Source organism: Vanessa cardui, chromosome 4 (genome assembly GCF_905220365.1).
Source record: "Vanessa cardui chromosome 4, ilVanCard2.1, whole genome shotgun sequence".
Classification (NCBI taxonomy): domain Eukaryota; kingdom Metazoa; phylum Arthropoda; class Insecta; order Lepidoptera; family Nymphalidae; genus Vanessa; species Vanessa cardui.
In genome coordinates this window covers 9,382,955-9,404,007 of record NC_061126.1, presented here as the reverse complement: position 1 = coordinate 9,404,007, position 21,053 = coordinate 9,382,955, and the positions used below count along the sequence as shown (strand labels likewise).

The following is a 21,053-nucleotide window of genomic DNA, read 5'->3' as shown; positions in this document are numbered from 1 at the left end:
TACCCACATTACAAATTAAGATAAACGTAAATGATACACATATTTAAATAAAATTAATCCTACTAAACGTTACACGGCAGCCAAAACAAACATACTAAAAAACGTCTGTGAATGTGTACGAATAAGAAATATATGATTCAGCTGGTACATAAAGACTTCTTGAATGACTGGATTATCCAGAAATTAGTTCTAAAAAATTGACGCACTGATTTGATCGTTTGAAGTTTCATAACCGATTATTTTATCTGCATTAGTCTTCTTCTTCTTTTTATTTTGTGATTAAAGTATCCTCTAAAATAATTTCGATACAGGACAAACATAACCTGTACATACATTAAAGTATGTTATTGAATCCTATTCTGTGTTTAGTTCAGCCTAGTATAGTTGGTGACGCGTTTCGTTGACTTAATTACAGTCGTAACTTTTAAAGGCTCTACTTTGCCTCAGGGAACACATTAAGCCCTTGTTTCGGGCTAATATCAGTAACACCAGATAGTAATCGTTAACCCTTTTGTCCTAAAAGGTTCATGAAGGTCAAATGGCATGAATGACGTAATAGCTAATAAAACATTTTAAAGTGGACATACAGACAAGACGAATATTAGCGGATTTATATGAAAACATTCAAATAACAAAATGGGCACAATATACAATAAGATTTTGTTCTCTGTATTTTACGTACGTTCTACGATCATAAATCAGTGTATTACTATACAACAAAGCTTATTACTGTATGTCGGTATGCAGAGTAAATAAAACAGGTAATCAAAATGGAACAGTGATATGGATATATTGGATAAAGAGGTTTTGTCCACAGAGGATTTATATTATATTATTAAGAAATTCTACAGGCAAACATTAAATTGAGAACGCATTTTTAATCGAATCTGTTGAAGCCTGAGATATCATTCGATTATGACATTAGAGATATTCTAGGTATTTACTACTATTACACATAATAAATCATATAATCTATAAATGTTATTCTAATAATGTAAAGTATTCGATTCTATAAATGTAACACCGAGAAACATGTTTATATTATTAAGAATTTAGTTATGCCTGAAACTGGTTGCTGAGCAAATATTTTACAATTATAATATAATGTTATAAGCATCGCTTTGTTATGAATATAAAACATGCACCTATTAATTTACTTACGTCACTTACCATGAAGATTAATATATCATTATCATCATTAAATTCCCGGATGTGAATAAATAAAAACAAACATACAAAACGCAAATCATTTAATCAGCACATTTAGCAGTTTTAGATCACAAACATTATTGACAAATATTTAATCTTAATCACAATCAGCAATTCACAAGCACGATGTCTTTTCAAAAATTGAAACAAGGAATAGTGTTATATCTTACTCAGTATAATCAGCTAATGTAACTGATACGGTAATATCAATTATTTCGCAAAGCTAAAAATATAGCTATCTCTTTCTCGCATGAATATAACTGATTTATAAATATGGGACAGCTATGTAGCTTATATCACCTAAGCAGTAGTCTGACCTAAAAATTACGAACGCTACCCCGTCTAACTATTCGTGGATCATGCAAATGGTCGTACACCATATGAGTGTGCGTGATTCCGTAAAATAACTAACGATGTTAGTTAATTTCTAATAAATTATAAAACAATTTTGAAATTAAATCTATTTATCACTTATATTTTCTTTTTGTTAAAGCATTTTTCACAACACAATACGATTTTTTTGTGTTATTTTTGAACGAAAGTATGGTGATGGTGTAAAGTACCGATAGATAGCTTCATACATATGTATGTATAAGATGTAACTGCTTATGACAAAATAAATTACAAGACTTAGTCTGCCGCACAGATATCCTATGCAACAATTATTCTTTATTATTTGGATCCAAGCTACATTCATAATAATTACTCGAAGAATAGAATATCTAAGTTATCATTGTAGTAGTCTCATTATCTTTCGCATTTATTAATACGTATACATTATGTTCTAGGCTTTGGCTTAAAAATATATTAATGGTTTTCAGGTAACGATAACCCATACTACTAAACAATGTAATCAAATCTTTATAGTATCATCAAATAATAATATATCTATAGCATCAAAGACATCGGACAGAAATTCGATATACTCGTTAATTCTAGTTATCTGACATTTTCTGATAAAGCTCTCCTAATGTTGATTTGACACGCGGCTTGCTAAGCTCCGTTAAAGATAGGAACGTTTCGATAACGAAACCTAAGCATTAATAACGACATCTTACTTATGTCGTCCTAAATTTACAGTGGGAATTGGGTTTTCCTAAAGTAATACCTACCATAGATACCAAAATTTACAGAGTTATTATGAAAGAATACAATAGTTAAATAAATTAAATCTCTACTATAATAAGTCACAGTGACATACGGCGCGCTTAATGTCATCCCAAAATATATAACAACAAAACAAATTATTTGGAAGTATTAGTACAATGCTGTACTCAAATTGTAGCTGTCACGGTTTATGAAATTATGTTGTTATTATAAATCACAGCTACCAGCGCGTAATCTCGAAATCTTGTATCATTAAATTTGTAGCAGCTCGTCACAAGAATACTAATTATCTTAATAATACTAAATTTAAATAATTTATTTCTAGCCTGACCTAGATTTTTTATTTCTAATATTCGAATACAACATATTTAGTAAATTTCGTATTTCCGTTGAATATTTTATTTTTAAGCTATTTTACTAAGAATATATTAAATATTATTAAAATAACTGCTAGTTGAAATAGATGAACCATTTATTTTGTAAGAGTTTTGACAGCGAGTAACAAATGTTGTATTCATGTGTGTGCTTCATTGTAAAAAAGCTATCAAACATATTTGCGGCGCAGTTTCCTTTGTAAGTAGTTAATTTATAACTATTACATCAGAGACAGCGATGCATCATCGCCAAATTTGATGCGATTGAAAATTATCGATTTTTTTTTATTATTTGTAAATGAAGCTTTTTACGGTGATAAATTAAATTGTATAGAATTATTTCTATAATTTGCCTAAACATTAAACGGATGATTCGTATATTACGATTTGGACTATAGGCGGCTTCGGTTGACTGGTCACAGGGCTCGTGATGTCTCTAATTACAGCCTCGACGGCCGCTTCCCACTCCAGTTGACGTTTCTCACCGAGGACGTCACGTCCGCTAAATCTGGGCATGGTGACCTAAAACAGATTAAAAAATAAAGTATACAATTGTAACAAACCGTGCCAAGAAAAATAGGTACGGCATTGTCGTGTCAAACGTTACAATTTGTATAGTAACAACTGTTTTAAAATTTATTCCTTCAAGATAATATATAAATGAAAACTTATTTTAATAAATATTATATAAAGTAAATGTAAAATATAATTATTTAAAACCAAACAGAAGCTTAAAAGTAAGCCTGATTTCGTAATACCTTCTATGTATGCGTCGTATAACGCAAAATAGATCACGAAATACCTATGTAGTCCTCCCACATGACATACTTCGACCCTTACCTTTACTCTCGGTTTATTGTCATTTACAGCACGCATTCTAGTAATACAGCCGCATTTAATTGGTCAGTAACGCTTTAATAAAACAACAACATTAGCCTACACTAAAATGGAATCGTTTTGATTGGCTATAATATTACTTCTGCTGTGATATCTTATAATTGTAATCTCACAAAGAACATTTTTCTTTCAAGAGATGATTCTAATAACGCCACTGTCAAAAGTTTGAATTTCGATCAAACAAAAACTACTTCCGTTTTGATAGGAAAGCTGTTACTAAGCAATGTATTCTTAATATGTTACTTTAGTAACTTCAATCTATTATGAACACAAAGAAAAGAACTGGATTCAGTCATGAAAGTATTCTATTTTCTTAGTAATCATTATTTTTAACTTATACTAACTGCATACTCGTAGACTAAACACTGAAAATTAAATTTAACAAGATTTGTAATATCTGACTTTTAAATATTTTTATCATGGCTCTTACTTTATAACATCTATCAGTATTTGTTACGATACATTTTTTTTTCAGATTCTTTAATCCGACACTACGAAATTATATGCTAACATACATTTGTATTTCGAAACCTACATACGATGCAATTCAGCTCTAGATATTTATTAAAGTTATTTTAAAACGTAAAAATAAATAGCTCAAAAGGCTCAAAAGCAATATTCTTTTAACATTGACACGTAATAGAAACGGATACATCTCATCGAAGGTCACAGAAACACTGACGCACTTTTAAAACAGAATTTTATAACCACCAGACCATAACATTCATATTTTAGTTCATAATACTTTCAGAGATTTTCTCGTTGCTCGAATCGGTACGCTATTAATCGTTTTCAATCCGACATACAATCAAGTTTATTCCTTAGAATAAAAAACATTGGTCGTTTCATTTCAGCTATTATAGAACCGTTTGACGTATTTTATGATGTAGTAAAACTAAAAGGGTGGTCATTGCGACATTGAAGCACTCGCCGACCTCGATCTTTACTTATGCAAGCAACACAATACAATCAATGCTGTAAAAATAGACGAAGCTGTCTAATATAAATTCTTATCTTATAAAATGTAGAAGTAATATAAAATATTGAGTATATGGAACAGTCTTTTTGCAACTAACTACTTATAAGCGTGATATTCTATAGACTATAATCGCAGGCGTTTACTTGCAGCTGTCACGTACATACGCATCTCCGGTATTGATCTGAACTCCAATAATCAAAGATAGGAGACCGTTTAGTTGTTTACAAAGTAGACGGATGTCTGTCGGCAGTGCAGTCTGATCAATCGAGCTACGCTTTGAACTCGACAGAATAATAACAAAACACTTATTGAACACTCAATAAATCTTAAAATGTGTCAGTCCTGATGTTTATGGAAATAACAAAGTTTTAATATTAAATATAGCTAAGTAAATAGTATATACACATAATAATCTCAGAATATTATTAATAGAAAATCTTTTGACATCAATCATTTTTACGCTTTCAGTGATCAAATTTTTTATTTTTTTATTTTGTACGAAAATCTAACTCTCTAAATAAGACATAGTAATAATACTTTATGAAAAACAGTAATATATATTTTTGGCAGACATAAGCACTTTAAATTACTGTAAATTTATTGGGTCAAGGCTTAGGCACTAATTCCGTACAAAGCATAAACTGTACTTACGACAGTTAAGACCTTTCTGAGATCGTTATGGAGCGCAGACACGTCGACTCCTCGCCCGGCGTCGCCAAGTCTTCTTAATGTGTCTGCCAAGGGTCCTGAGAGAGCTCGTAGTTGTTGCCAAGACCTAGCGTATTGCCTTCTAACTAACTCGATAATTGTAGACGTAAGTGCCAAGCCTATCAAAATGTATAATGTACATAACAGCATGTACTTCGGTCTTTCTGAAATTTAGACAAAGTTAATGATTTTTACAATTATTTTCAAACTATTCAACTCAAATTTTCATCAAAAATACGTACTTGGAACTAGATCACCAAATCCAATGGTAGTCATAGTTATGAAACAAAAATAAAATCCATCATAGAATGTCCAATCATCTTCCCACATTTTAAAGAGTCCTGCTCCAGCTGATAAGTATACGAATAGGAAGCACACGGCCCAAAACGCGTACAACGATCGTTGACCCGCCGGATTTGTTTCTGATATTCGATTACACCATTCTAGATACAACAAACAATTACTGGAAATAAATATAAGAATATTTCTTTTGCATCATTATCGGAAAATTTATGTGCAGCACGCGTGGCCGCAAGCCGCACATAAATCTTTGCCTAAATAAACTTACTCGGCATTGTAGGCAAGTGTTTAGCTACAATAGACACAACTGTTGCAAATACTCTTCCGAGATCAGCGATCACTGTGAGTGTTAGTGGAATTCCAATGAGCGCGTATGCTATGCAAAACAATCTTCCCCAGAATGTTTCTGGTACTATATTACCATAGCCTGTAATAAAAGGTGAATATAAATAAAAATCGCATTTTTACATTTCTTTCTAGTACTTACTTGTACATCAATTTTAATATTATTTTTGTTTGAAGTTTTTGAATAAAACAAATATTTATCTTGGTCGATGTATTTATCGATTAATAATACATTGAATATATGAAAAATATCCTTTTGAATATAACACATTTATACTGTGTATGCTTACATGGTCGTACACACCTATTGTGGTGAGTACAGTCGATGAAAAGAAAACGGCTTGTAATATACTCCATTTTTCTTCCAGTGGAGGGAAATTTCTTTCTATTTCCAGAGCAATACCACTGCCGGATGCTTCCTCTAATACCTTTTAAAGATTTATACATGTAAAATTAAAAACATTAATATTAAATATACATAAATGAAATTTGATGAAAAATAAATCAAGTAAAGAGTTAGGTTTTTTAAAGTGATAGGTTTCTATTTGTTTTTGGTTTTATTACTACTACTACAAACTATTCATCTACTAGTTCAATTAATATATCCACATTATTTACTGCTTATATTTTAAAATTGCAATTAAATAATGCCTAAATTCATACTAAACTATACATTACAATATCTAGATCAGATTGAATATACACATGCTCAGACGCACACTGATTGAGTGGGTCAAGATCAAAGCCACATTAGATTCGCTGAAAGGGGTAACGAAAAAGCACGTGGCTTATAGACACTGCATGTGCCTTCATATTTGTATTACGTAGTCAAAACATTTATTTTCTAATACCATATATCAAAATTAAACGATGTTATCGCTGCTAGTTTATGTTTTCCGTGGTGAAAGCTACAATTACCTACGTGGCATCATGCCGTGCAATTAATTTTTATACAAACAAGTAAACCTGATTTTTGTTTTATGACTGAATGAAATTGGATATGTATTACCATCCTTTGTTAATTTGCTTCTAGGGTTTCAAAATTTGCTTGTATTTTATACCATTAGCTTGTCCTTATACTTAGGTCAGAGCAATGTGTTTTATAATACAGCAAGAATTGGCACTATTACGTTGCCGTTAGTCTACTTCTACCTTTAGAAACAGTTTTCAGACCCACCTTACTGTTATTACTCTAGTGCTGATAGTATTAGTGAATACGCAACAATTCGTTCGTTCCCCTTTTATTCGTATCGTTTATTCTACTCTTAATAAACTTGGCCGGAACGATATTACTAAGTGCTGTTACTTATGTAAATAATGTTAGTAGATTATAAGTTTTAAGATACAAAGACTGCAAAATTGTTAATAATAATATTTTCAAAGGGCGACATACAAGAGAAAAAATAATTGCTGATGAGTTTCAAGTTTTTCAACTTACTTTCTCGTACACGGCGAGTTGGTCACTTAAAACTTTCTCTAAGCTTATGACTTCAGTCCCATTCATATTGTAATCGGCTACTACTCTAATGAGATTCCATCTTTCCGTTAGGAGACGATCTCTAAGAATTTCTTGCTTCGCCAGTTCGGCTGGATATTCAAGCGCTCGAAACACCTAAATCAAAATAAATGCATGTAATTTATTTTAAATACACGCTTTGCGATGGAAAAAACCTTTCAAAATGCACAATCATCGCATCTCACATATTTACATTATACATGTTTAGAACAAAATGGACAACGTACACATTTGTATATTTATAATATTTTATGACCGCCACCTTTATTCTAAAACAAGTTTATAATAATACCAATAAAATTTGAATTGCACTTGTAACAACGACTTCTTTAATCGTTTATATAATTTATAGGTTGTATGCAGTTTAATCTTTTTTTTTAATCATTGACTTTGCTGGTTCGTTATATCTTTCTTTTTTTAAATATATCATTGAACTCGTATACGTATTTTTGAAACAGAGTGAATGACAAATAATTTATATTTGGAGACCCTCAACATTCAGTCACTTTTCAACTAATTTTATAAGTTAAAGTATGTCCACCTAATAAATTGATGACTTCTACAATAAATTCTGGAAATTAATTTATTCATATAAACAATAACAAGGTAAATAAACTTTCAGTTCCGTCTTAAGTGATCAAGTAAAAATAACCGTTTTGCATTATAAAATATTTCGTAAGTTTTCAATTTTTACACATCTTAGATTATATTTTTTTATATTTTCGTTTTTGTTTTATTATGTTTATATTTTGCGGTAAATCTTGGTACTTATACTTGAGATTTTTAATTGTAATTTAAGATTAATGAATAAGTATATTCTTAATTCAAAGAAAGAAACACGAATTATAACTTTATTTATAATAGAATCTTTTTATAACATTATTGTTATGACAAGTTAAAAGTTTTCGAAATCTTTTTCAAAGAGACATTCTGGTGATTTTTTCAATTTCATTTCTCCCACATCAGGAAAATTACTAGAATCGCCAGGATTCCTACATATAGGCACGAATGGTGGATATACTTTTTGATGTAATATCATAGACCAGTTGTATTCACTGAACCATACATGACTTTTAATATCATATACACCCGCCTTCAACGAACCGTAGCGCTTAGTTGGGTCCACATCCAACAGATGTTTAATTAAAGATTTACATGTAGGTGTCATATAATCTGGGGTCTTGTAAATTCCATTAAGGATTTTTTCATATAGTCTCATTGTATCTGAGTGGTAAAAAGGTGGATAGCCAGCTATCATCTCATAAATAAGAATCCCCAGCGACCACCAATCTACGGTATACGTGTATCCTTTGGATAAGATAATCTCCGGAGCTATATACTCAGGTGTGCCGCATATTGTCCACGTGCGACTTTTTATCGGCTTACCAAAACCGAAATCACCGAGTTTAATGTAACCGGACTCATTTATCATTATATTTTCTGGTTTAATATCCCTATGAATTATACTACAATGATGCAGATATTCTAATGCTAAAACGATTTGCGCTGTATAAAATTGTGCCAATGGTTCAGACAGATTTTTCATCCTTCGTATTAATGTAAATAGTTCACCACCGGCTTCGAATGGCAATATAAGATAAATATACGTGTTATCTTTGCAACAAAAATCTAGTGTTATCAGAAACGGAAATGTGATACTCTGTAAAATTTTCTTTTCTTGATAAAGCTGTTTGATATTTTTCTTTTTTATTACTTGAGCCTTCTCAATAGCTTTCATAGCGTGGTACTCAAAACTAGTTTTATCGCGAACGAGGAATACTGTCCCGTAGGAACCAACGCCAATAATCCTGACAAGGTCGAAATCTTCAGATGATTTTTCGTACTTTATAGTAGAAGCGTATGTTTTCAAATAATCTTGTTTCAAAACGTCTAAATGACGTTTATGGCTGATTTGTGCATCGTATGAATAATGTACAGGTTTCTCGTCTTTTCTATCAAATATCATTTTAACGATAAGATGTTCTTAATTAAAATATCTCTTCAATCCATCCATTCCCAAATAGATTTATGCATATTATGAGAAAAATTCAAAGATTCAAAGCTTTGATATCTCCTTACTATTAAAATATTGGTGACAGTTAAAAAAGTGACAAATAATTTGACAACAACATTCATCCTAACGGACGAGCATAGATATTTAATATATATTTTAAAAAATATGTCCTAATGTTCATTAGCCCTAAAACTGTAAAGGCTAAACTATATTTTATACCTATCAATATGATAATAAATAATATCAATGGTTTTTTTGTACCTATTCCTTGTATCTGAGTTAAAATTTACACAGGCTTGCGTTATTTTTTTTTCTGTAATTCGTATCAAACAAACAAACAAAACAACAAAATAATTCAAGATTAATTGCAACATTGCAATAATGCTTATTTTTGTTCGTATTTTACGAGTACCTAAACATTGACGCATCGCTTATTCGATTAGACTTAAGCTTTTTACACTTGTTTTTGGCTCTTGTTTGAAGGTTTCTGGCAACTCATCGTCAACGTATAAAGGTATGATATGTACATTTTCGAAAAAAAAAAAATGCAGCATTAATCGATGTTTTGCATTCGATACTGATAATAATGATATTCAGGTGATTGATTTAGACGACGGTTGAAATATTCAACGGACGATAGTTAATTGTGCAGGACAAGTGCACTAGTGCACACGCAAACTCAATATTATTGATGAGACGGAAAATCGGAACGGAAAGAGTTAGTCGCAGGAACGATGGGTCTGTGTACTTTATGCGACACGGGAATATATATCAACTCTTACTTTCAGAGCCCGATCTGCTATTGAATTTTTATAAACCGAAAACAAAACATGGTTCTTAGAACTTCAGGATGTGTGATATAGGAGACCAAAAAGGCAAAAATGTAATAATAATATACCATATTTTTCATTTATATTACTTTGCATTCTAAAACACATTTTATTTTAAAATATGTATAATATTTTAAAATCTGATGCAATATTTATATATTGTATATTCATTTATAAATTATATAAAACCATTTTTCTAACAAATATCTAAATATTTATAAATTAATAAACATCGAAAATAGTCACCAATTTTGTAAGTACTTTGACAAATCTGCTTAATAGAAATTGGCTAATCTTCGTCCTGACTCGATGAGATACTAGTATAAATGAATCTACTAAAAGCAGGTACTAGATTTATTATTTTAAAATTCTTCAAACTCTTTTGCGTAGTAGTACTTTGAACTTTTTTTAAGTTTAATCTGTTGTATTTCTGGAAAATTGCTTGTGTCACCTGGCGAAGAACAAATGGGTACAAATGCTGCTTGAACCCGTTGATGCAATATGGATTGCCAGCAAATATCATTAAACCACGAATGAGCTTTAATATCATAGACGCCATTTTTTAAAGATCCAATACGTTTCGTGGGATCTACTTGTAACAAACTCTTTATCAAATTTTTACAATCCGAATTTAAAGTATCTGGACATTTAAAATGACCTTCTAGAATTTTTTCATACAACTTGCTTGGGTCAGAAGCGAAGAAAGGAGGGTAACCCGAACACATTTCAAAAATTAAAACACCAAGTGCCCACCAATCCACCGCAAATGAATAACCTTTTGCCAATATGACTTCAGGTGCTAAATATTCAGGTGTACCACACAAAGTCCATGTCTTTTTCTTTAGTATTTTACAAAATCCAAAATCACATAGTTTTATATATCCACATGTATCGATCAATATATTCTCAGGTTTGATATCTCTGTGTATGATATCACAATAATGTAAATACTCTAAAGCTAACGCTACCTGACAAGCGTAGAATTTCGACATCTCCTCTGAGAAATTACCATATTTTTGTATATACGTAAACAGTTCTCCACCAGCCACATATGGCAATATAAAGTAAAGGTATAAATTATCTTTAAATGCGTCATCGAGAGAAACAACAAATGGAAACTGAACACCCTGAAGAATTTTCTTTTCTAATATTAAGTGTTTTACATGTCTGCGTTCAACGACAATTTCTTTTGCAACGACTTTCATGGCATGGTATGTAAATGTACTTTTATCTCTGACTAAGAATACTTCTCCGTAAGCTCCATTACCAATTGCCTTTATAGTGTCATAATCGCTGGAAGTTTTTTCTGACTGGGTAGGATCATCGTATCTTTTTAAAAATTCAGTTTTCAACATATCCAAGTAGCGTCGATGATCCTGATGATTCTGACGCGTGAATGGAGATCTAGCCATATGTTACTAAAATGTTATTACAGTTACATGATCCCGAAAGCAAGCTAGTAAAATCATTGGTAAATGTAAACATGACCATAAAATAAATTTTATTCTGTTTTATTATGACAACAATGTTTACTATAAATTCTGTCAATCAAATTTTTATTTCTATTAAGTAAATAATTGTTTTGTTTTAAAAAAAAATAAGACTATTTTATCACAAATTAATTAAAATAATTAATATCAAGTAATTGTAAGTTATCAGATTTACATTATTTTTTAATACAAATATATCATATGATGTAAACTTTTTTCTATATCAATGTCTCTGAAACGTCTTTTTATAACGTCAAAAGTGAGGCGAAATATTTTATTTTATAATCGTAAAAAAAATCCCTCAAACTGATTTCACAAAAAGATATCGACGCTATGGCTGATGATGCCAAAAGATATGCTAGCTCACCTTTCGTTGCGGGATATTCTGACGCAAAACAAGAACAATATAACCACTATCTCAAGAAACTACATCGAGATTTTATAGATTCTTGGAATGATAAGCCACAGGACCAAGCAAAGTTGGGTGATTTTGAACAGCAAAAAATATTAGGTACTGGTGCATTTGGTGTAGTTTATTTAACTAAACATTTGATAACTGGAAAATATTATGCTATGAAAATGCTAGAAAAGGAAAAAATTGTAAAATTAAAGCAAATCGAACACAGTTATTATGAAAAAAAGATTCTCTGCGGTCTCAATTTCACATTTTGTGTTTATATGAAATATTTTTTTAAAGATAATGTGTACCTATATTTTGTTCTCCCATACATAGCTGGAGGAGAAATGTTTACGCATCTACGTAAACTAGGAAAATTCGAGGAATCGTCTTCAAAATTTTATGGTGCACAAGTGATCCTGGCACTCGAATATTTGCATACTTGTGAACTGGTTTATCGAGACTTAAAGCCGGAAAATATTTTAATCGAACGAACTGGATACATAAAAATAACTGATTTTGGTTTTTGTAAATTGATTCGTGGTAGAACTTGGACGCTATGTGGTACTCCAGAATATTTAGCACCAGAAATTATTTTAAGTAAGGGATATGGAATGTCAGTGGATTGGTGGTCCCTTGGAATCCTTTTGTTTGAAATGAGTGCTGGTCATCCACCATTTTATGCATCAGATCCTATGAGAATTTATGAAAAAATTGTTGCTGGAAAATACAGGTGCCCTAATCATTTTTCGTTAGAATTAAAGGATTTGATAACACGTATACTTCAGACTGATATAACTAGACGTTTAGGGAACCTCAAGTGCGGGGCGTTAGATTTTAAAAATCATAAATGGTTCCGCGAAATCGATTGGGACAGTCTATTGACCAGTCGCTTTCCAGCACCTTTCATACCAAAAATTCGGTCTCCGGGTGATTCGTCTTATTTTGAAACCTACGATGAAGAGAAAATAAAGGAGAGCCCAATATGTTTATACGAAGACGAATTTTCTGACTTTTAAACGATCTGTTAACAAAATACTTTTTTTTCTTATTTTTTAATGTACCGTGAGTAAGAATATCACAATTTAGTTTAAGCTGGAACGTCGGGTTAATTTTAATTTAGGTTTCGACTTAATAGAATTGTTTCTTGTTGCTATTTAAGTAAATTAATGCATATGGCATATATTTTCTATTTTAATTTAGTTCTTAAATATTAATAAGACATTAAAAATTTTATTAAATTTATCTTTAATCAGAAAGCGTTCAGTTATTATAAAACATTTAAATTAATACTGTTCGAAAAAAAATAAGAAAAGTATAATAAATTGGAAATAAAAAAAACTTACCAATCCACCTCCAGCTGTATATAACATAAGAGCAACGAATAGCCCGATATGCGATAGAGCTGCTCTTGGGATAAAACGCTCCCAATTAGATACAGGCGTCGTAGAGCCCATCAGGGTCTCAGTTTCCCAATTCACATTATTTACTCCCTTACACATTTTGCTTTAACTCGTCTTACTCCCAGAATTGATGTTAAGTCGCTTAGTAAAGGTTTTGTTTTAAATTTTACACTTCATTATTTAATTTGAAATTCATTATTTATATCTGAAAAATAAGCCATATATTATGTCTATATTATGTGACACAAAAAAGTCATGCAATTTATTTGGCATCCGAACAAAATACTTATATTTTTCAACATACGTTGCTGAAACTAAAAGCTACTACCATTTAAAAAGCGCTGCGATATTATGTTTCACGCGAAAGTGGCATGCACTCAGAATTATTTACCTAAAATGACTGAATCTAAAGAAAATGTAAGTTTTCATTGTTTATAAAAATTATGTAACTACATATCTAGCTACATAACGCTCTGCATACACTCAATACATTTAAATGTGTATTATGATAATATTTGACTGTCTTTAATACCCATTAAAATTAAGGTAAAATTGTTCGAAATAGTTGTTTTATTTCAATGGAACTATCAGTTTTTTGTTTTATCCTACAGATCTTTTCAAATTTGTTTTATTAAAGCTACATATATTGTAAACGTGGTCTTTAAAACATTGACGTATCAGACACACGGGGCGCCTACGGAAAGTCGCCAAGCCTCATATACTTAGGGATCTATACGAGATTGCGTTCATAGGAAGTTATGATAAATAATTTTTTTAACTGAATTATTTATTATCTAGCATCAAAGTAATCTACCATACCTATATTAGAATAAATACCTAACAAATAAACTATAATATCATATTCTTTCCTAATACAAAATTTATAATATGATATATGATAATACATTTGTTAAAATAATGAGCTGAATTTGATACAGATGCCCTTGAATACGCAATATTAAGGTTTCTGAACGTTATTATTAATGGCAAGTAAAAAAAGGTTTAATACCACTTATTATAAATAATCGCCAATCCTAATAAAATTCTCATATCTGCAGGCAATTTTGTATCTTAAGTTTTAATTTTAATAGAATAAAGTCTGCAATGCGTAAAGTTACATAAGTCAAACATTTTAAACTTGAAGAGTACTTTAAGGAAAAACATTTGTATTAAGATATAATTACAGAGTATGAACACATCAATATATTCACGTTATAGCCATAAAAAAAAAGAAAAAGGACGTACCGCTCCTCTTTTAATTTATCGAAACTATTGAAGTAAATCTGTTATGCACTAAGGTGAAATTAACGCTGCAATCACAATAAATGTTGGTCACAATGATGAAACAGGGAGTATTTATAATATAGTTCACAATAACGTATTCTCAAGTCGCGAAGTTACGTTCGTAGAAATACTAAAATAAAACAAGATTCGGGAACATCCATTCCCGGCTACGCTTCGGAAACAACTGAATGTACTGAAATTACTTCGCTCTAACCAAGATTATGATAAGCTTTCTGCTGAAAATTTAACGATAAATAGTTCTCTGTTATTTGTTATTAGGGCAAAAAAAGTATGATATAACTAACAATAAATTATTTAGATTTATAAAATAAAACCTTAATAACAATACTAAAAAATAAAAATATTTATGTATATATCATTTGTACATCAGAATTAATAAAAAAACATTTATTCGATCATTTTCGTTCTACATGTTTATGGATTCTATCGTTATCATACACTTAATTGAGTCAAATGACTTGATTAATTTCCTCAACACCATCAATAAATTATTTAAAAAAGCTTTTATGAGAAAGGAGGCGTTGATTTTTTTAAAAAGATTTATAACCTTTTTATCATTTCCTATTACTAAATTGAACATCGATTATATTAAAAATTTGGCGTTTTATCGCAGTAATTTATAAAACAGGTTTGCGGGCTTGCGCCTTGCGGCAAATTCGTTCTGTACACGCGACCGACTGGTATTGAACGCTGATAATGAACGCAACTCATTAACTTCACTCTCCGTTTTGCTCAGGCGCTTTTCTGACTTTTATTATATAACCACTTTATCGATAACAATCGTATTCACGCTATTTAAAGCTTACACGTAATATTTTGTTGTGGTATTTCGGTATAAACATAAATAATTAAGGGAAAATGTAAATATTATAAATCAGAGTTACCCATTTATTTTTATAATAATAGGTATCCAACGAGAATATTTTTGTTGTTCCCATTGTTAAGATAAAGACAAAAACTAATTAGCTTTTAATCATGTTTCTTTTGATGAGTTTTTGCTCTCTTATAAGAGCTGTGTTTTATTTTGTACAAGAGACATAACAAGTTTTTATAGAGAAACTAGCGACCCATCCCGGCTTCGCACGAGGTTATTGCTGATACTAAATATGCGACAGAATTTGTAAATTACGACATCACATTAGTAACTTCTAAACTTATGAGTTTTAGGTTATTATGGTGTCAATATATTATATACAAAAACTTTCCGCTCAAATCATTCTATCTAAAAAAACCGTATCACAATCCGGTACGTAATTTTAAAGATCTAAGCATATATAGAGACGGACAGTGGTAAGCGACTTTGTTTTTTTACTATGTAATGATATATTCGAATTAAGAACTAATCATTACATAACTACAGATTTTTAAAGCGAAAAGAAACTCATATATAAAAATACTTACTCTTTTTTTACTAGTGAACTAGTAATATAATGTCCAAACATTTATTCTTCTGATCATTATTGGAATATATTTTGTAATATCTATTTATTCGCATATAAACAATGTGTTGTTAAAAAAATAGTCATTAAATTAATGGTCAAACTTTGTAATAAGTAATATAACGCTCTTAAAGCAAAACTAAACGAGTTGTTAAATTAATGATCTACAGATAAATCAAATAAAATTACGATATAGAAAAACTAGAAAATCCAGTAGCAACAATGTTAGAAAATTGCAGTGTGATAAACATGTAGTTTTATTTAAATATTTTAATGTAGCTTCTTTAATAATCCAACTAACAATATACTGAAATATAGTCACATGTTTTATATCGTCTCATGTGTTATTTATTTTTTAATCATAGTCATCGTCCCGCCAGGCAGCGCTGAGACAAAGGTGATATAGCGCTTCATTTTGGCCAAGTAATATAATATTTTATGATTGTTAAATTATGAGATGGGACGACAATGCGACACGATTGGACAGTTCAAGTTTATCACTACTTTAAGGGATTTAAAAAATAGGGTTACTTGTAACATAATAAACGTTGGCCTTATTATCACTACATAGTATGAAGCAAAGTCGCTTACCGCTGTCTGTCCATATGTATGCTTGCTTCTTTAAATAAACACTGATCATTTTAGAAGTTTCTATTGTGATGTCGTAAATAAACAAATTCTGCAATATATTTAGTATCAGAATTATTACAAAAAAGGAGTATATAATACAAAATCGGTAAAAAAAAAAACATTTTTTTAAACATTTTTTACTATATAAAGAGGTATTTTTTTAAAGCAAAGAAAAAATATTCTTATCTGCAATCAAAACAACTAAATACCTAATACTTGGTACAGTTGTTTTCCGATTTGAATGTCTAGTGAGCCAGTGCAACTACAGGCACAAGAGATATAACATCTTAATTTCCAAGGTTGGAATAATACTAGTTAACATTTCTAACAGCGCCGATGTCTATGGGTGGTAGTTACAACTTAATTTTAAGTCGCCAATTGGCCTGTCCGCCTATTTATTACATTTAAAAAAATCAGCTATCAATGCAGTCTTACTTTTACCATCAACGATTTCATATGATGATTTATTATTAAGCTAGTTCACATATGGAGTATCCCGTCAAAGACCTTAACGAGGATTTTTTACTGATTACACTTTACTGATTTACACTCCCACTCGGCTTCATCACCGTATTTCATCATTTGATTTATATATCGTGTCTCTTTAATCACATTTAAAGCAACAGAAAAAATGTTTAATTTTGACCTTGAAGCTTTTACCATCGCTTCTAAGCCTCGATTAATGAAATAAAAATATATGTGAAAAAAATACATCTATTATTTCCATGTTATTATTCATGACACAAGTTTATGCGAAGTCTCATCTTCAATATTTTTTTACTGTTACAAAGTTTTTCCTATAGATGTAATGTTTCCCAAGAACGTATCAATCGTATATTTTATCGAGCGATGTTCAATTCGTGGTAAAGATTTACTCACGGTGGCGCACCCGGCGTGCATTAGTATGAGCGATTGACTCTCGTGCTTTCAAGAATTCTTATTGTGTATGAGTAAAAAAAATGATTAGATTTAGAATGCTGCGTGTATATCGACCATGTTTGTAATCATTAACAAAGAGCTCGTATAAAAACAAGAGTTCGTAAAATTATTATTATTATTGATTTCGTATTAACCAAAAAAAAATGACAAAAATAAATTTCGATAATCAAATATCATGAGATTTAGTTGTAAATAATTTTATTAATATGATATCCTAACACTAAATACAGTGTGTACTCTTTATAACGTTATCCTTTATTACGATAAACTCTCTATAAAGTAGAAGTAAGCACGACTTGGTTGGTTTGCATTAAAACCCACATATTGATACACTCTTAATAGCGATACAGCCATTCTCTATTACGAAGAAACAACAAAACAACAAACAACAACATGTAAATTCCCACAGCTGGACTAAAGGCCTCCTCTCCCTTTGAGGAGGTTTGGAACATATTCCACCACGCTGTTCCAATGCGGGTTGGTGGAATACACATGTGGCAGAATTTCTATGAAATTTGTCACATGCAGGTTTCCTCAAGATGTTTTCCTTCACCGCTGAGCACGAGATGAATTATAAAGACAAATTAAGCACATGAATCAGCGGTGCTTGCCTGGGTTTGAACCCGCAATCATCAGTTAAGATGCACGCACCACTGGGCCATCTCGACTCATCACGAAGAAATGTGTTCATAATTTTAGACCATAACTATTTATTATCACCCAATCATATCTAATCTTCCAAGCATACATTTAGCATTTTCGCTGCTAATACAATCAGTATATTTTTAATTAAGATGAAGAAGATCAAGTGGACAAAACCGAATCACCACCAATTATTGCTAAGTTGGTAGAATTTTTTTTTGTCATTCAATCTTTCAATTCATCAATCAAGACGATTCCACCGCATATCTAGATATTAATATAATACATAAAATAATACATAAAAGTACTGGCATGGCAAAAAACGTCCAACACAGTTATCGGGATATATGTGTAAACAATAATTTAGAAGCAAATTTTTCTATTTCGATTACGATTCGATCGATTTGTTTTTTTTTTCACTCCATATAACGATAACTCTCTATAACGACAAAAAATGCTCAGTCCCTTGAGTTTCGTTATAACAAGTTTACATTGTAATTAATAATACTTAATTAATTTTAATGTCTTACGTTTATACAATATTAGCAAAGTATTTAGTTTTTCTACAAGATATTTAATAGCATTTGAAAAGAAGGTAACCGATTACAGAAACCAGTTAAATTGATTTTAATTAAAAATATGTATAATCATTTATAATACGATACGTCAACTAATTATACTTAAGTATTTATTAAACTGCTTAAGATATTCATGAATAAAAATAAATTATTGTAATGATGATACCACAAATAAAGTAACCATTTTTTATTTACGTTTTCAAAGTATAGCTGTTGATACAATGTATCCATGTTCTAATATATAAACTATACTAGCTATGCCTTCGGTTTCACCCCCTATAATATGATGGATACGCACTTGCGTCCATGTTGTCAGATCTCTTAACATTTAATGGTTAATACTCTGCTTAATAGGTTAATACATATATAGAATAACATATATTTCAAAATATTTTTAAACTTTAAATGTTATATCTGGAATAAGCCCGTTCGAGTGACGAATTATTATTATTTTTTAAAATTCGAAAAAATGCTTTTATTGTATACGATATCCTAAATCTATGCACAGAGTATAAATCACAATCTATATTATCCAAAACAGTAAACTTTTCACCTTTTCGCCTTATGGACTTTTTTTCAGTTTTTCATTGTTTATAGTTGCTTATTAAAAAAATCGAGTTTAATTTCTCGCCATAAGTGTATATCGTTTAAAATTTTAAGATAAAAAACGTGTAAAAAAACAAACTCGTACACATCCTTTGTTTGTCCTTAAATAAAAACTTCGAGTATAATAAAATGAACAAATCATAACTTTTAAAGTTACTTATTTTATTTTTATGTCAATCCAAAAATAACTATCATATACCTACGTTTAATAATGTTATTATGATTCACATTACAAAATATTTAATAAAATACCAACATTGAACCTGATCCTATATACCTATAGTATACATTCTACAGTACCTACTGTATTTTATTTTTTATTTTACTACAGATGAACAATGCTCCAAAAAAGACATCGCCATTATTTTAAATGTACAGACAAACCGGTTCGCATTTTAATATATGTTTATGTTCATTAACAGCCAATATTCACGTAAATGGGAAGAATATGTAATAGCAGAAGAGCTAATGGTCGATTTGACTGAGGTTTTATTATAATTAACCAAATAATCTGGCTGTCAATATACTTTACTTAAGAAAAAGCTGCTCGAAAAATACGTTAGTTTTTCGTTGAAATATTCTTGTCAAAGATGAGAACTCATAAATTATTTTGAAGTTATTTACTGGTTCTGAACAATATACATATATATATAATAAATATGTCAGTATTTTGTTTTATTGATGACAGGAAAATTTTAGTCTCACGAGTTTATTAAGTGGGTACCAGCTCTCGGTCAAATGACAACTTTCAAATCAAAATAATATTTATGCTACAAATTAAAAGACAATTTGTAATTAGAGAAGAACATTTGTGCCATATGTTCGCTTCAACATTATCCGACCGTCCCGTATTATGAGACTGGCCAAGGCGTCGTTACATGTAGAGCTCCACAATACAAGCTGTTCTTTTTTTTAGGAAATCAATTTTAGTCCACAGGTACTTTTCCACAATTGCGATTTATAAAGTACAATAAACGTATGATAATTGTCCCAGAAAAAGAACTTTTTATTATATCATATAAAAGAGTCAGAAACGTCTACTTTAACTCCTTGGATAAGGAGAATATATAAGTAATTCCAGTCGCAGAACTATTTAATTGTTATGCGAAAATATTCAATGTCTAAAAGATTACTAAGATCATTGAAGGGTACCGCATGCAACGAACGACTGACGCCTTAGTTGATAATAATATCTTCGTGCCGCTCGTAGTTGAGCACAGAGTTACTGCAAAAACTTTTCTGAAAAGTACTCCCCTCCTTGTACCGTTACTGGTTATTTTTGCCCAGAATAGCAAAATTGCCAGTCTAGGAAAATCATTTTCTTATAAATAAATATTTTGGAATG

At 30.5% G+C, this 21,053-nt stretch overlaps 4 protein-coding genes across 4 annotated transcripts; 1 reads left to right on the top strand and 3 right to left on the bottom strand.

The window, feature by feature from the left end:
* Window positions 1-2,379: 2,379 nt before the first annotated feature.
* On the bottom strand, window positions 2,380-15,054 carry LOC124544490 (TWiK family of potassium channels protein 7). The gene is made up of 8 exons (XM_047123074.1): window positions 14,815-15,054; window positions 13,513-13,774; window positions 7,358-7,531; window positions 6,224-6,347; window positions 5,843-6,001; window positions 5,517-5,717; window positions 5,218-5,438; window positions 2,380-3,212 (listed from the first exon to the last, which is right to left on the bottom strand). Exons 2-8 carry the CDS (start codon window positions 13,666-13,668, stop codon window positions 3,051-3,053), a joined length of 1,197 nt encoding a protein of 398 aa, XP_046979030.1. The 5' UTR covers window positions 13,669-13,774; window positions 14,815-15,054; the 3' UTR covers window positions 2,380-3,050.
* LOC124544492 (cAMP-dependent protein kinase catalytic subunit alpha-like) lies at window positions 8,331-9,448 on the bottom strand. Its single transcript, XM_047123076.1, has one exon. It carries the CDS (start codon window positions 9,399-9,401, stop codon window positions 8,331-8,333), a length of 1,071 nt encoding a protein of 356 aa, XP_046979032.1. The 5' UTR covers window positions 9,402-9,448.
* Window positions 10,516-11,711, bottom strand: LOC124544493 (cAMP-dependent protein kinase catalytic subunit alpha-like). The gene has a single exon (XM_047123077.1). The coding sequence runs from the start codon at window positions 11,689-11,691 to the stop codon at window positions 10,642-10,644; it is 1,050 nt and encodes a 349-aa protein (XP_046979033.1). The 5' UTR covers window positions 11,692-11,711; the 3' UTR covers window positions 10,516-10,641.
* Window positions 12,048-13,301, top strand: LOC124544491 (cAMP-dependent protein kinase catalytic subunit alpha-like). Its single transcript, XM_047123075.1, has one exon. It carries the CDS (start codon window positions 12,103-12,105, stop codon window positions 13,183-13,185), a length of 1,083 nt encoding a protein of 360 aa, XP_046979031.1. The 5' UTR covers window positions 12,048-12,102; the 3' UTR covers window positions 13,186-13,301.
* Window positions 15,055-21,053: the final 5,999 nt, after the last annotated feature.

Coding starts and splice junctions, on each gene's coding strand:
- LOC124544492 (XM_047123076.1), bottom strand. CDS start 9,401: ATGATATTTGATAGAAAAGACGAGAAACCTGTACATTATTCATACGAT.
- LOC124544493 (XM_047123077.1), bottom strand. CDS start 11,691: ATGGCTAGATCTCCATTCACGCGTCAGAATCATCAGGATCATCGACGC.
- LOC124544491 (XM_047123075.1), top strand. CDS start 12,103: ATGGCTGATGATGCCAAAAGATATGCTAGCTCACCTTTCGTTGCGGGA.
- LOC124544490 (XM_047123074.1), bottom strand. CDS start 13,668: ATGTGTAAGGGAGTAAATAATGTGAATTGGGAAACTGAGACCCTGATG. Junction 6,348..7,357: donor AACTCGCCGTGTACGAGAAA/GTAAGTTGAAAA, acceptor AATCTTTAAAAG/GTATTAGAGGAAGCATCCGG. Junction 3,213..5,217: donor TCAGAAAGGTCTTAACTGTC/GTAAGTACAGTT, acceptor AATCTGTTTTAG/GTCACCATGCCCAGATTTAG.